The sequence below is a fragment of the Schistocerca serialis genome, chromosome 2 (assembly GCF_023864345.2).
Source record: "Schistocerca serialis cubense isolate TAMUIC-IGC-003099 chromosome 2, iqSchSeri2.2, whole genome shotgun sequence".
NCBI lineage: Eukaryota > Metazoa > Arthropoda > Insecta > Orthoptera > Acrididae > Schistocerca > Schistocerca serialis.
The window spans coordinates 49,040,677-49,058,509 of NC_064639.1; the positions used below are offsets into that span (position 1 = coordinate 49,040,677).

General features: G+C 36.6%; 1 protein-coding gene across 1 annotated transcript in view; it reads right to left on the reverse strand.

Annotated features, from left to right (window-relative positions):
• Window positions 1-17,833, reverse strand: part of LOC126455442 (Down syndrome cell adhesion molecule-like protein Dscam2) — a 259,474-nt gene that overhangs the window by 110,964 nt on the left and 130,677 nt on the right. The window contains exons 10-12 of the mRNA XM_050091192.1: window positions 16,950-17,218; window positions 4,578-4,729; window positions 4,462-4,479 (exon numbers count right to left, since the gene is read on the reverse strand). Coding sequence (XP_049947149.1) covers window positions 4,462-4,479; window positions 4,578-4,729; window positions 16,950-17,218 — 439 coding nt within the window. The remainder of the gene's footprint in view (window positions 1-4,461; window positions 4,480-4,577; window positions 4,730-16,949; window positions 17,219-17,833) is intronic.

Here is a 17,833-nt window from a genome sequence, read left to right on the forward strand (position 1 = left end):
ATGAGGCAACAGTTTGTTGCGAAAGCTTGAATTTTGTGTGTATGTTTGTGTTTGTTTGTGTGTCTATCGACCTGCCAGCGCTTTTGTTCGGTAAGTCACCTCATCTTTGTTTTTATATATAGTTTTTCCCACGTGGAATGTTTCCTTCCATTATATTAAAGGATACACTGAGGATGATCAACGGCAGAGTGCCTCTAGGATAATAAATGAGACAGGAAAATGGTTTAGTGATTATTATTTGATCATAAATAAGGATAAAACGGTACTGATCAATTTCATTAATATTAAAATTAAAGCTAGAAGAAGAGTAAAAGCTGAGTTAGAGAACTATGTTATTGCACAAGCTCAATACATGAAATTCCTCAGTATATGGGTCGATGAGCACTTGAGATGGGAAAAGTATCTAGAAGTTTTGAGTAAAAAATTAAGTAAATGCTGCTATGTGCTAAGAATGCTTCAGGAATGCTGCAACACTGAATCATTGCTGTGTGCCTATTACGCTTACATGAACAGTTTGCTTAGATATGGTGTGATCTTCTGGGGAAATACAGGTATGCCAAAACAAGCTTTCAAACTTCAAAAAAGGGTTATTAGAATAATGAAAGGGGTTCCTTGCAGAGTGTCATGCAGGGAAATATTTAAAGAATTTAAAATAATGACTCTTCCTAGCTTATACATCTATGAATGTGTATGCTTTCTGAAAACTCACCAGGAATTTTCAACATTAAATAATCAGGTTCATAACCATGAAACAGAGAACAGGGATGATTTTCACAGAGACACCCACAAAAGAGCACTCTACCAAAAAAGTGTAAACTAACAGCCCAAAATACTTTTTAGTGCATTGCCTTCTACAATAAAGAAAATTAAAGAATTTCATAAATTCAAGGTAGATCTTAAACAATTTTTACTAACACACAGTTTTTATAGCATTGAAGAATATCTGAATATGTAAAAGTAATATTATTTATATATACTGATATAAAATATTTGTATTTATTATCCAGGTTTTTGAAACAAATTAAAGATAAGAAACTATATTGTAATTGACTACATCCATACGATGTATATTGTTAACAGATGAATAAATAGATTTATTGATTGATTGATTGTTTTACATTGGTTGCTGATTAGGTTTTATTGTATATATTTCTATAATTTTTTAAATTTTTTACACATTTTTAAATACCTGCTACTTTCTGACTTGTGTATAACATCATAATTTGTTTTATATTTATGTACATTTTCTTATCAATGATTTTGGCCTTGTGTAACTTCTTCCATAGATGCTGGTTTGCATATCATTCACAGTCTACAATTTTGTAACAATTTTCCATTACGTCACCCACTGTTATACACTAGCATTAACTAGTTTTGGTTAAATGCACTGAATTCCTACATTGACTTATATAATGTAAAATTAACTATATTATGTAATAGACAGACAAAAGAAATATAGCTGTTAATGCTTATTATTTTCATTAATTGCAGAATATTTTTATATTTGAAAAATTGTGATGCATCATAATCATTATGACTGCAATGCCACCTAGTAGCTTTCTTCACTTTACACTATCACTGTACTGTAAAATCAATTTGTACTTGCTCGTCACTACTTAAGGTTGACTTCATATGCACAAATGATATTATATATTTCTGGTGAGTGCTTTATTTCACTGTGTAATGTTCATCTTTTAGTATTACCTTAATCTTTTCTCACTGATGACTTACTGTAGCCTTTGGAAATGGAGAAAGCCACAATGTGTACATGAATAAATACTGTGGTCAAGACATATAAAAGTGTTTTAGTGCAATCAATTGCCACACTATCTCACAGTGTATTTATGCAAATTACAGCTGTTATTAAGTGAAGAACTGAAAGAATATTTACAGCCCTCTACATATCATTCTCTTAAGGACTGTGAAGATAAGGTTGGACCAATTACTTCACAAACAGTGGCATTTAAGCAGTTATTCTTTCCATGTTCCATATTCAGTTGGATTGGGATGGTACATAAACATGTTGCACAACGCTAAGTAATCTCTGCCATGTGCTTCACAGTGGTTTGCAGAGTATATACATAGATGTAGATGACAATAACAGTAGTGGGAATAGATAAGCTTCAAGTCCAAGTGCTATCATTGTATATCTTCCAATTCGTGTACGTTTACGTTGTTATCCATCTGATAAACCAGCAAAATTTTACTCATGCAGTCTTTGTTCCCATATTACATAATAATCATTCCTCTTTTTGTGAATCTCAATATAACAATAACTGCATATCAAGTGTGTCTGTTCAGAGTGACGTATTTTTTAAGGTTGCCACTTAGCATCTGTATTGTGTGTTCAAAGGCTTACGTAACCAACAAAAGCAGCAACAAAATCACAGATGTGACAAGCCACACACAGAGTGTGATTGGCATGCTGCACATGCTTGGAGTCTACAAAGACAGCTGCAAGTCTGAGCAGTAAGTTAATGAAGAACATGATAATGAGTGCAGAAAAACTATACAGCTTTGAGAAACTCACATACTAACTACTCAGTTACTTCCCAATAAGAGAAAAATATAAGAGGTGATTGTAACTGTACAGCAGTCTGCCAACATGGAAGGTCAGCAATAGACGACCTAAGGGCCAACAGTCCTTATGAAGCCCTGATACAGTCGATGAATGACATTTTCAACCAAAAACCGTTAAGTAGTATTTTATTAATGGACTAGTTTCAGTCAAATGACCATCTTCTAGCAAACAAACATCCTAAAACAGTAATGGTTTACATACTTTTTTTTTTTTTTTTGCATGGACATCATCACAGTCAAATGCTATAAGTTTGTAAGGAGCTGGTCATAAGGTTAACTTTTTGTAGTTGATTATCACTGATGTGAACACTTACTTATTTCTATAACATGCAACAACTACTTCTGTTTCCAAATGATGGTACGAAGAAAGATTAGGGTATAACAGTCGATTGAGAAAGATGCTATTAGGTGTGGAATGCAAGCTCAGGATAGGAATTTTCTCTCTGTCTTTTCTCAACCGGAATTTCAGTATTCAGCTTTCGAGCTTTAGGAAAACCTAAATCTTGATCTGCAGCTGTGGATAAACCACTTCTGAGGGCAACATCAGTTTCCAATAATAAAATTTAATCCAGTTTTTTTTCTCCTAAATGTACTAAATGTACGCGTCCTCTTTCTGTATGATAAAGTTGTGCTACACAATACTCTTTTTCTCCATCATTATTGTAATCAAAACAGTGTGACTATATCTGTTCTTTTCCATACTCAGTGTGTTATGAAGAGATCACTTTTCAAAAAAGATTACTGAATATTCATTATCTGGTAAACAGTCTGTGTAACTGTTTAGGAGTTCATCTCACTGGGAGGAAAGGTTACTAGTGATACTTTAGGCATCTCTATGACCCTGAGAACCTCATAAATAACATCATCATCCAATTGTGTAAGTTCTCATATGCTGCACAATGCCCAGAAATTTCAGCTTGATTTACCAGAAAAGGTGAAAGCCATGTCATCGTAACTATTGTTGCTAGCAGATCAAAACACGCCAGTTTTACTACTGGTTCACTGGGCTGTACAATATTTTGATGAAGAGCCATGTTGCCATAATTAGGTAAGCTGACAAAATGACCTGGGATAGCATGGTCAACTTACATTACATCCCCTCCCTCCACTGAGCACTCCCTATGTAATCTACATCCAAAGGCTCACATTCAATGCCAAAGAGGTGATTGTGTTGGTGACTGTGACTGGGAACACCTAGTGTGGGGCCCTGGCTACGGAGGCATGTATGTAGGCACTCCATCTGCCCCGGCCACCAGCTTGCTGTGTTTATTGAATGCTGTGTTTATTGAATTCCTTCTTAATTGAACTCATTGCTGGTAATCAAGCCTTGCTGGGACTACAGCTGCAGTTCCAGTTGTGAAACTCCTCTGGTGTGTACCTGTAATGACAGTGTACCAGTATTTTGACATCTGTGCTAAAATCGTGATGCTGTAATCATGTGAGTCCCAGACAAACAGTGCTTTGTGACTGCCAACTTGTCAGGACACATCAGTTGAGTGTGCTACTAGTATGCTATCAGTTACCTTCAATGGTGCAAACTGTTTGTTCAACAAATGTTTTGCCACAATAGCACAGAACCTTGTATGCTCTAGCCTTCTGAAGACCAAAATCTGAGGTCCATTTGACACTATGAACAGACAGGACACACACGCATTGTTCAACCAACTAATATGCCAGAAGAAACTGATGAACCTCAAAGTTGCCAGTGCTTCCTAGTCAAGTCCCTAACAAATGATCATTATTTGCTTATGTTAATAGTACTGATGAGCCCTGGAGATTTTAAATGAGGTATTACCTGTAAGTAATGATGCAGAGCAAGCAGTACAGCTGGTAGTTAGCAATTAAAAAACTGAAGGTTAATGCAAAATGGAAAATACTTACTTCCCTTATTTCTGTTTCCTGATGGTGCATGAAAAAGACACCAAGATACATCATTATTAAAACAAATAGAAAATTTTCAACACATCCAAAAAGTAGATATATATTTCTTAAGTTACCTTGAACTGTCACATAATATGTAATCTCATCTTTCCCAAATATGTTTTCCACAGAGCATGTGTAATTCCCAGCATGTAAAGCTGTAACTGGACTGATGTAAAGCTGCCATTCGTCATTAATTTTCACACTGCTGCCTTGTACTGGTTTTTCACTGTTTGGCAGAAAATTGTATTTTATCAGTTAGCGGTAATGTTCTTAAAATAGATACAAAGTCTCATAATATAGTCTTTGTCTTACATGACAATGTAAATTACTGTTTTGAATTTATAGTTAAAAAAGTAACTCTATAGCCACAATATGTTCCTAATGGTCTTCTTTCTCACGTTACCTTCCATTCAGAAGGTTGTTGCACGGAGCGACTGTTATATTGACTTGCAAATAATAGATTTCAGCTATCAGTCGTCCTTTCTAAATTTTATTGGAAGATCTAGATTTCAGCTAGAAACTAGCCATTCTAAATGCACTATCATTTTTGATCAATGCATGTAATGCCTGTTGGTCAGGCTTCATCCACAGTTCATTGAATACAGTACTCAATGAACGGTAGATGAAGCCCGACCAACAGGCATTGCATGCATTGATCAAAAATGATAGTGCATTGAGAGTGGCTAGTTTCTAGCTGAAATCTAGATCTGCCAATAAAATATAAAAAGGACGACTGATAGCAGAAATCTATTATTTACAAGACCTTCTTTCTGCTTGAAGTTCACAGTCTGTGATGTGCCTCATCATAAGGACCTATTACTGAAAACTTATTGAAATAGATGTAAAACTTACAAAAACAGAAACTAATAAAATCTGCAGCGAAACAGGTAAAACACATCCAAGATAGATCCAATACCTAGCTTACTATTATAAATTTAATCACTCTTTGTTGCTACAGGAATTCGCATTTATTTCTGAGGTTGATATAGCTCTTTCCAAAGAATGGATGCATTTGGCGTGATCTGGATCCCTGCATGTTTAAATACGAGCAATAAACATGGAACAATAACACCACATATACCTATTAGCACTCAAAAACCTCAAATAGATACTTGGAAAACAAGTATACATGTAAATTCAGAACTAGAAATTTTTTTGAAATTTGTGGTAAGGACTATGGGAGCAAACTGCTGAGGTCATCAATCTCTAGGCTTACTCACTACTTAATTTAACTTAAAGTAACTTATGCTAAGGACAGACAACACACACACCCATGCCCAAGGCAGGACTCGAACCTCCAAAGGGGGAAGCCGCCCAAACCATAACCTCAGACCACACGTCTACCCCCACGCAACGAACTAGAAATGTGATTTGTAAAACAGAGGGGTTTCCTTACCCCAACAAAATAATTAATCTGATGTTAAACAGTCAAAACTTGAAACAAATGACAAACTAGGCAGTAGAGTTTTGCTCTCACTTTCTACTACTTGGATCTTTTGTTTATTTATTCATTATTCTACTAACGAAAGCAAAGTGTGGTCTTGACCATGAACAATTGCAACTAGCAGGACAAAATTAGTATAATCATGTGGCCGGTCTATAAATATATCAGGGCATTATTGGGGAAAATGTTTTAGTCTGACAGCTAGTTAATAATCTATACTACAGCAATGAGCATCTGCAATGGGGGAAAGAGGGTAGACTTGGCCCTTCCAGTTTCTAGAGTACAGACCTTTTAATGTTTAAAAAATTCTTATTCATTTCTAAAAATAACAGTTTAAAGTGCAGATTCACCACTAGTGAACACAACAGAAAACATTGTGGGTTTAGTAGGCATTACAAAGCTTGGCTTTGTTTGATTGTCAGGCTGTTCATGGGAGATTACACCATTTCTTAGGTTAAGTCCTCACCTGTTCTCTGTCCCTTCCTTGCAAAGTCATTGTCAATGTGCAGTTTCAACAGCCAACACAAAGTAAAAATAGTTACAGTATACCTGTCTGACATCCAACCCCAAATTCTCAGAAGGATAGCAATTTCCTATGCTGTACAACTCTGTCACCAAGTAGCTTAACATTTGTCTGAGAATAAGTTTGCTGAGATTACTTTTTATAAGATTCTGAAGAAAATGACCACTCTATTTATTTTCAATGTGTTCATTCATGTTTCATCTGTTGACACAAATGCACCAATGAAACGAAGAAATGCCATCTTCTGCACTAGAATACAAAAAAAGGTAAGAATTTCAAGGTTAAAAAATATCTCCTCCTGGAGTTGTAACCTTCTCAAACTGTATGTTTTGCAACACAGAGCAACATGCAGCAACTGAGTTATGACTTCTGCAGTCCAGTTGTCAAGGATGCAAAATAATGTGCAGTGACAGGCTGTTAAGAGTCTGTTCTAAAAGCCAATTTGATGCCTGTTTTGGAATGTGCTGCATAAGTTGTCAAATTTAAGCCTGGGTTACCCTTGTAAATGTAGCTTCCAAAACATATTCTGCTCAAATTCTATTATACCCACCAGCATTAAAAAATGAAAGTCATTCAAATAATGCATTTAATTAATTAACATCAGATATTAAGTTTTGTAACCAATAAAAATGTTGTACTTGACATCAGAGTTAAATAAACATTTTTATTTTTTAACATGTAATCCTCCTCCTCCACTTTGATGAGTATTAATCTGTGACATTTATCACTAGTTATTATTGCTGATGCCCAACAAGATTTTCTGAACGAATTTGATTTTTATGTCTATTTCAGATGTTTAGTTCCCAGTCTCAATCAAATGTTATTTGTAAATGAATAATATTGTGAATCTTTTCTAGCTTTAGTTCCTAACTCATTGGGGGGTTAATCAAGGTTTAACATCTTGTCAATGACAGTTTCATTGGAAACAGAATACAAGTTCCAATTGGGAAGGCATGGGGACTGAAATTGGCCATGTCTTTTCAAAGGAAATGACCAACATTTACACCATTCAATTTTGAGAACTCACAGAAAACTAAATCTCGATAGCTGGATGGGCTTTGAACAACCATGGTATGACTTACGATAGCATATCACCTTTTTCAGTAAACTCATTAGATATGCTTCATTTAATTACACGAGGATGTAATTTCAGATGGTTAGATCAGATTTCTATTTTCATATCAGTCTGAATTGAATTTTCTGTTCTCCATTTTTAAGTTTCTCATGATTCTACACCATAAATTTGTAATCCCTGTAAAAAAAACCATAAGATCAGTGCTAAAAATCCCTCAATTTTACATTCCTTCCTAGTAAGTTTTACTTCAGTTCTATATTCTTACTTGCTGTCTCACTAGTCTTCATCTCGTTTTCTTTCTACTGACATTTGATGTGACTGAATTCGCTCTACACCAAAGAGCCAAAGAAACTGGTACACCTGCCTAATATCATGTAGAGCCCTTGCGGGCTTGCAGAAGTGCTGCAACACGATGTGGCATGGACTTGATTAATTTCTGACGTAGTGCTGGAGGGAACTGAGACACTGAATCCTGCAGGGCTGACCATAAATGCCTAAGAGCATGAGGGGGTATAGATCTCTTCTGAACAGTACATTGCAAAGCATCCCATATATGCTCAATAATGTTCATGTATGGAGTGTTTGGTGGCCAGTAGAGGTGTTTAAATTCAGAAGAGTGTTCCTAGAGCCACTCTGTAGCATTTCTTCATGTATGTGGTGTCACATTGTCCTGCTGGAATTGCCCAAGTCTGTTGGAATGCATAATGGACATAATGTATGTAGCTGATCAGATAGGATGCTTATGTACATGTCACCTGTCAGAGTCATTTCCAAACATATCAGGGGTCCCATATCACTCCAAATGCACATGCCCCACACCATTACAGAGCCTCCACCAGTCCCCTGGTGACATACAGGATCCATGGATTCATGAGGTTGTCTCCATACCCATACATGTCCATCTGCTCAATACAATCTGAAATGAGACTCTTCTGACCAAGTAACATGTTTCCAGTCATCAACAGTCCAACGTCAGTGTTGACGGGCCCAGGCAAGCTGTAATATTTTGTGTCAGGTAGTCATCAATTGTACATGAATTGGCCTTTGGCTCTGAAAGCCCATATCGATGATGTTATGTTGAATGGTTCACACGCTGACACTTGTTGATGGCCCAGCATTGAACTCTACAGCAGTCTGCAGAAAGGTTGTACTTCTGTCACGTTGAATGATTCTTTTCAGTTGTCATTGGTCCCATTCTTGCAGGATCTTTTTCAGGCTGCAATGATGTTGAAGATTTGATGTTTTACTGGATTCCTGATATTCATGGTATACTCGTGAAATGGTCACACTGGAAAATCCCCACTTAATTGCTACCTCGAAGATGCTGTGTCCCATCGCTCATGTGCCGAATATAACACCACGTTCAAACTATCTTAAATCTTGATAACCTGCCATTGTAGCAACAGTAACTGATCTAACAACTGCATCAAACACTTGTTGTCTTACACAGACGTTGCCAACTGCAGTGCCGTATTCTGCCTGTTTGCATATCTCTGCATTTGAATATGCATGTCTATACCATTTTGCACCATGGATTCTGGCTGATGAAGTTAAGGTAATATTTTAGGATATTTCAGAGAGGGGAGACTTGAGAGAGAAAATGCTGATGTAATGCGTAATTGGCATTGTCAACACAACTTCCAACATTTAGCTTCACCATGCAATAATGATAAAACTACTGCTAGGTTGCGGCAGCAATGGAAGAATAGGACAGTCAACGTGAAGTGCTTTGGACCGAGTCAATACATGATGAAGAGACCCCACCGCCACCTTTTCTTGTGCCACTTGTAACTGAGACTCATCTTTTTGCATGTATTTATCAACAATATTGATCATCAACCTTTTAAATTCCAACACTGAGACTCGAAGAATCCACTTGGTCAGGATCAAGGAAACATTGGTCATTTCTGGCTAGTGAGTTCTTATTAGCTGGCAATTTGTTACATCACCCAGCAGCCAATACAGCCACCTCACCACACTAACACACATGATAAGTTTACAGACCTCAGCCTAGAAAACATTTGAAAGTCCTACAGCACTGGATTATAAAGTATAAACTCTTCTCCTCATAGGTAACAATTTTATGAACACTCATAAAATCAACTGACATACCAAATTGCAAATCCATAAACACACAAGAAAGAAATTTCAAAACTTTACATCATCTAATAAATCTATTAGGAAAAAAGTGATTTTTGCCACTAGTGATGCTGTAGAGTGTATAACTGAAAACACTATCACTTCTGCGAATGATGTACGAGATAATTGAGGCATTTCCAGCATACTACTGCCAAAAATTATACCTAAAAGCATGCTGTTCTTTGAGTGTTTTTTCATTTTATGCTCACCTCAAAAAGAGCAAAAATTTAAAGCCTACATAGTGGAATAAACTGAAAAATTTGAAATATGGTGAAAACTGCTGGATTACAACATCTCAGATATTTGTTACTTCTTGAATGCTTGATTTCCACCTGCATCCAATAACTGTATAGCAAGGTAATGTCACATTAATGCAGTGGCTTCTAGCTTATGGAGTAATAAACAAAAGCTTACTTGGCGGCTTATTCCAAAGTACAGCTGATGTGATTGGTGTACACCAAGTGGATTGCCCACAGAATCCATTTAGGTTTAATGTATATGGTTATACCATATATGCCCTTCACTACCATGCACTAATTTTACTTACAGCTGCTCTGCACGAAGCCTGTCCATGGAATCTGTAACATATCATGCCTCTATTGACTGCAGCCAATATAGGCTACTCTATTTGCTATGTGCTGCATCACTGTTAATGGGATGTGATCAGTGAATAGTTGTACAATGACTTGTTTGTCTTTGTTGCAGTACTCAATGGTGTTTAATGCACTGTAATGGCAGACGGATTGTTACAAATATAACTGATGTTCAGACAGAGAAACACTGAAATCACAGCAGGCTTAACTTTATTTTATATTCATTTGTGTAAATAAATACATCCTGCGAAGGAAAACTTGTGCGGGTAAACATGGTTTCACAAAACCTGCTGTTTTCACTACAGAAAGCAATGAGCTCGAAGTTCAGATGGTGTACTGTGTAGTTTATTAAGATGGCCTGCACATATAAATAAATATTCACCCCATCCCTGTGTGACAAAGATATGATGGGGAGGTATTATTATCTGAGTAAGCTAACAGAAAATTGAAGGCTAAACTATCATCAGTTATTTCATGTACCTCATTTTTTTCCCTCAACCAATCTCAATGTCTGTTGGTCTTTTGAGCAGGGGTGATTAAGACATATGAAATTGCATTTTCCCAGTATTGTATTACTTAAAAGTTATTATATGTGGAAGTTGCAAGTTTTCATTTTCCTACTGAGCTATGTCCTAACCTCCACCTTCCAATGTGATGAGGACTTGCATTTTTAAATGGACTTTCTCAGAGAAAAAGTCAAAACAAAGAGAGCCCAGCTGCCACAGCCATGCTGGCAATGTTGTACAACATCGAGGAGACAGGTTGAATATTAAGCTGTACACCAAAACTCAAGGGAATTAACATTGAATTAATGTTCCAGAATTGCCACAATGTTTCTTAACATGCACACATCCACACCTGTGCATGTTTCTGAGCATACAAAGTCTGGTGTGGCTAAATGATAATTACTTCAGCTCTGAATCTCTCTTCCCCAACCACTATATCTGGTGCCCTATACTAGGGCGCCACTATTGGGAGAGAGTAGCAAGTTTGTAGTAATTTAAAATAATTATGTGATTTTGTAAATTTTCTGTTATACTAATTGTTATCTTTCTCTGTTCCATTCATGAATGGAATTACTATATTATCATAACGAGGATGGAAATCACACTATGTGCAAATGATTCAACATAATCAATTGGTGAATTAATTCTGGAAGGAGTGTAAAAGCCAATGAAAGATAGGAAAATTCATGATCATGTTGTGTGCATGGCTGCGCTTAGTAATGTTTCTGCCAATAGTGATCATAGTACCTTCCTTAAATCAATTCCCAAATTGAAGCATTCTCGTAAAATACGTAGACATTTGAACAGAACATTAATTTTATGGAGTTGTGTGTATACAATTGAACTATGCCAACAATATATTTTGATATGTGTTGGTGAGGCACCACTGAATAGGTTTTCAGTGGTATCTTCACTATTACAAATGGAATATTTCATTTTCAAAAGTATTTGTCTATTTAGCCATTTTGTAAAATTCTCGAGAGATGAGTACACAACTTAGGCACACTGTTTCCAGTCCATTGCCTGATAGCCAGGCACAAGATGTCGCCAACATGGATGTGGCCCGGAGCTACCACGAATATAATTTCACAGAGTCTGTTCGACAAATTACAGAAATTATGACACAAACCGGTGCTTCCAGTCCAAAACTGTAAAATACAAACAGCTATAGGTGGTAAGTGTAAAGGTGTAAAATTGCAGGCATGGTATCCTATTCAAATTAATAGCTTCCCTTTACAAAGCATTTTGCTTGTGGTTGGAATTCATGGAGAACAATTCAGACATTAGAGTTTTGTTATGAAAGATAAAACACAACAGCCATACTATGCTAGGATGTCTAAAATCATGGTGCAAATACAGCAGAAGGATCCCAGATGGCGAAAGATAAGGCTAAAACTGGTGCAGAACAATGATGACAGGTTTTAAAAAAAATTAAGATTTACTAAGATTTATTTTTTCACCAGCGCCACCCAGCACAGAGAGAGTGGTGTGTCTGTTTACCAGAAGATCACATTAATGACGTCATGTTACACACTCACTATGTTTGGAGTCACTGTGGTATCTCCAAGTGCCTTAGTAAGATAAGCACTTATTGTTACTATCCAAATTTAAGATGAAATGTTCTGCACGTAATACAGAAATATGTTGTGTGTCAGAAGGCTAAGCTTACAAATAAGTCAAAACTAATTGAACTACACCTGACACTACCTAAAAGACCCTTGGATGCAGATGGACCGTATCCACAAGGGAAAGGAGGTGTAAGATATGTTGTAGCACTATATGACAGCCTGTCAAATTGTACACTCTGTGGTCAGTGATGGCGAGCACCATCATCAGATTCATCATGGATTATCTACCCTGAGTAGGAAAGCCGGAAATACTGTTGATGGAGAACACACTGTATTTTACAGGCAACCGTTGGAAAGAATTCATGAACACTCATAACATTAAACATATACTTGTATCCATGTTTTCCCTACAAGCAAGTCCCTTGGGGAATATTTAAAGAATTTAACAGATTTATCTGAACTTACACCCCTCACAAACACAAAAGGTGGATCAAATACGTTCCCCATTCTGGCAAGTTGCTAACGATCTCCCATATAGCTCAACTGGCTTTACACCTACGGAGATGCTGTTTTGACAAAAGACAAGTAGATAATTGGGAGAAACCTCTAATCAAGGTCCCTATAAAGAAAATATCTATCTGTAGTGCTAGCTGAGACCTCTGTTCTCTTTGTGTTGTTCAAATGTTTCTGATTTATATAATGAAACAGTGTATTTTTTTCGTGCTTAGCACTACATGTTTTGAGAATTTATTCTCATTGGCAAGTTAAAATATTTATGTAAGTATTTTATGTGCTATTTGCATGTGTGTTGTGCCTTTCTTGCACTGTATGGTGTCATCTTTTTGAGGTTATGGTACAGTACTGTGCCTTCTACATTACAGAGATAAACACATGCACAAACACACTAAAATTTCACGAACAGTATGAATGATTAGCATATGTCTGGTTTTCTGCATAATGGAGATAGCACAGCATCCTATAACCACAAAAAGACAGCTGCAGTGCAAGAAAAGCAGCACAAAACAAAGATACAAATGTAAATATTTGATCATGATGATGAAAAATTCTCAAAACATGTCATGCAAAACACAAAAAAATATATAAGTAATACAGTGTTCCAATACCATATTTAAAGAATGAAGGGCAGTTGCATGCTTTCCAAAAACATTGATCAAGATGAACAAAATTCCGTCAAATGTTCCTGCTTCCCACTTGTGGTTGGCACTTCTTGGAGAACCAGTTATACAAAATATTAAAACTGAAGACATTCTTAATTGTTCTTGACACCACATTCTTTTGCAACATCTTGTTTTCTTTTACATGTCTTGATTATATGCATATGATGAAAAAATTTGATCAGCTTATTTCATTGATTTTGGTAACATAAATTTTGTTGCTGATTGGCAACACATTGCAGATAATTAGTACCAATTTTGATAAACAACAATGTAATAAATGCTGTAAATTACCTAAGTTTACCTAATTTGAAGAAAAATTATTGTTGGTAGGGAGTGCTGCAATGGGTTCACTGGTTAAGAATCTGGTATGCAGCTTAATTTCACTAATATATGTGTAATAGCAGAGCATGCTTATTTCTACCTATGCCATCCCCCCTCTAAAGTGTGCCAACTTAATGTGCAAGCATAATTTTTATCAATGAGTATAGCACATGACCCCCAAGTATCAGCTCTTGTCGTCAGATCCTTGCACAGAAGAGAGAAAATTTATTAATTATAAATGTGACTTTTACAGGGGAACAGGAAAGGAAATGATTAGTAGTAGTACAGGGTACCCTCTGCCAAGTAGCATATGGTGGATTGCGGAGTATCAGTGTAGATGTAGATGTAGAACCGAGGATAGTGAGATCCTTTTACTTTTCATACCACACATATACAGGGTGATTATAATTGAAGTTAAACTTTGAAACTGCTGTAGAAATAACACCACTGTTCAGAATGATGCCAAATTGCAACAAAATATTATTGGAGAAAGGGGAAAACGTATGGCAGAAGAAAAATAAATAGTTACAAAATGTACCAATAGATGGAGCTGTAAGCATCATAATTTAAAAACTACAAACAACAAATGAATCATACAACAATGCCTAAGGTGTACATTTGATGTTAAACAACATGGGTGTATAGGTGTGATACTTTTAGTTATGTAAGCCCATCCGCCACGGTAAGGTCATATCATATCGGATGGGAAAAATCAGATTTTAACTGTCCTGAGGCCAAAAACTGCATAAAAAGCATAAACCAAAATCAAATTGGATTATTAATTTCCATGTGACTGGAGCAAAACAAGTTCAGTATGCTGTTCACTGTTTTTTGCAACAAGCTGAAATCGAGAAGCAGCATGTTCCACAACTCATCAAAGTGTTTCCAGAGTCACATTCAGATTGTGTTGCGCAATGCATGCCTTCAAAGCAGCTAAGTTTACAATCAGAACACTGCACACAATGTCTTTCAGATAGCCCCACAGCCAAAAGTCACACGGATTAAGAGCAGGTGAACGGGACTGCCAGGCTGTAGAGAAATGGCGGCTGATAATTCCACCATTTCCAAAATGGCACTTCAGCAGCTGCTTAACTGGATGTGCAATGTGCAGAGGTGCGCCATCTTACATAAAAATGATCTCATTCACACATCCACACTGTTGGAGACCTAGAATGCCGTGGTTGCTTGAAAGACAATCATAGCACTTACCAGTTACTGTACAGGTAACAGAACCATAAGAACCTGTCTTTTCCAAAAAATATGGCCCTATGATAAATGAAGCTGTAAACCCGCACCACACAGTAACCTTTTCAGGATGAAGTGGTACTGGTTGATTTGTGCACGGATTTCCCGTTGCCCAGATTCGAAAATTCTGTGTATTGGCATATCCTGTCAGATGGAATGGGCTTAGTCTGTCCACAAAATCTTCCATTTCCATGAAAGCAAGAAATTCTAAGGAAAAGTTCTATCTTGCTGGCAGTTCAACAGGAAGCAACTCCTGCACATTGGTAATTTTGAATGGATAGCAAAGAAGGATGTTTCATAGGTTTTTACACACAATGCTCACATTTGTGTCCAATGTTCGGGCAATTCTCCATGCACTACACATTTGCACACCACCACTCGTCTCCTCCTGCATTGCTGTGGCCACCGCTTCCACTGATGTCAAATCAATTCGTTTCCTCCCTCTACCAGGTACACCAAAAGAAGCAGTCTTTTCGAATTTCCAAATCATTTTCTCCGGACTCACGGCAGTCATCAGACCAACTCTTTTTTGAACCCGTCAGTGTCCAGAACATCTGCAGAGTGATGTGTGCACAGTCATAATTCCTGTAATACAGCTTTACAAGCAGAGTGTGATCCTGCATTGAGACAGTCAAGGCGAATGTCACAGATGTGAAACAAGGAAAAGCCATGTACCCAGCATGTTTTATACCAACTTCAATGGGTTGTACGCATCACAATTGTTTTAATTTATGTATTCTGACAAATACATCACCATCTACTGATCAATTTTCACACTATTTTTTTTTCTGCTGCCATACGTTTTCCCCTTCTCCGATGCTATTACGTTGCAATTTGATGTCATTCTGACCAGTGGTGTTATTCCTACAGTGTTTTGAAAGTTTAATTTTAATAACTATCACCCTGTATATGTAACACATTTCTCCAAAAAGTCCCTCAAGGAAATAAAATTACACTTGGATGTATCAAATTTTCACAAGTTTGAGATATACAGTTTCTATAAAAGGAACCTAGGGCTTATTTTCTTCAATAAGAATGCTACAAGCCTGAACACAAAACGGTCTGCGCATGCATGCACTGATCTCTTTGGAGCAGGATTATTTGAGGCTTTGGAGCTAGTCAGAATAATTTCCTTCAATCAGTCAAAACTAGTTGCAACTGCCCATTGCCCGCAACTCAAACAGCTTTCACTCAGTCACAAACCACAGAAACTGGGAGACAGCCTGCGTTGAACGTATTCGCATGGTTGTGTGTTTTGAAAACATGTTTCAAGCTCAGTGTAATGCATCTTTAGATTCTGTACTTCACAGTTTTCAGTTTAATTCACCACATGTGTTTTAACGTATAGCTTATGGTTGCAGCATATTGAGAAAAGCTCAATTACTTTGTACCCAGGTACCAATTTCAATTTTTTCATGTGTTTTTACTTGCTGTTACACATCTGTGATTTTTTTAAGAACTGTTGAAATTCATTACCACAAATTACTGCATAAACATTTTAGTGTATATTTAAGAGGATTACAATTTTTAATCATATATGCCAATTACATGGTTTTGCTCATATTTTTGGGGTTTTAATGTTTCCTCAATTTTGCATTTTTGAAGTCTGGACCACATGAAAATGTAAAATAGGCATTTCACTGAATGAATAACTGACAAACATTTGAGATTAAGTGAGTATTATGTACATCATTTAAATTTAGTTTATGAGGCATGACATGTACGAAACTCACCAAATCAGTTATACGTAAACTGGCAATTTTAGAATCTTGCTCTCCCTTGGATAAAGTTATGCAGACAGCCATTATTGCAAATATAATGAAAGATATATTACTTACAAAAACAAATACTTACTTCTTTCTCCAGAGGCGAAGTGGTGCAGGTTCTCCAACAGAGTGGCAAGAGAGGTGCAAGTCTTCATGAAGTACAGCTATCACCTGTTGTGTGAAAGATGCTATTCGTGCAGGTACATGACTTGCTGGAGCCTGCACAATATGTCTGGATCCAGCACCTTCTCCTACTGCTGTAAATGCTGACACCCAGAATTCATAACGATGGTGCAGCTCCAAATGAGAGATGGTGTAAAATGTCTGTTCTGCAGGGATTTCAAAGTTGTCCTTGTCCTAGAGTGTAAGATTACATATTAATCAATAAAAATAGATATCATACTCATAAGACCTATGATATTCAGAGAACTGTGTATAAAGGAGAGGAATTAAGGTTCCCATTGATGCTGTAAACATAATTAAAATGCTTTGTAATGAGCGATGCGCACAATAATACATTTGCAATAATGGGTATAACTGTTCAAATCCTGTCCCAATTTTTCTGGCTTAAGGTTTCTATGGCTCCTACAATATCTTCAAGTTAAAATTACAATGATTGTTTCTAAATGCTACAGAGCTTTTTCTCTCTCTTTTCTTGTTTTTCATTATGTTTGAATTTATTTCAATTAGTGCTTTATAGTTAGTGACCTTAAAGTCAAAGGATGTAAATGATAAGAAGGAAATATCTGTTATTAAGATGTTGCTTTGGACTTGACATTTCAAGAAGAATCAGCTGATATTTGTTGTTGTGATTGCAGATTCAATGAATGGAGGACATTTCAGTTTCATGCTCATTTACTACATTCCTTTCATGCAACAAGGAATAAGTGGGCATAAGCTACTTAGAATAATGGGGATGTTGCAAGTTTTGATAAAGAATATGACTGACCTTTAAGGTCATGAACTATTGCC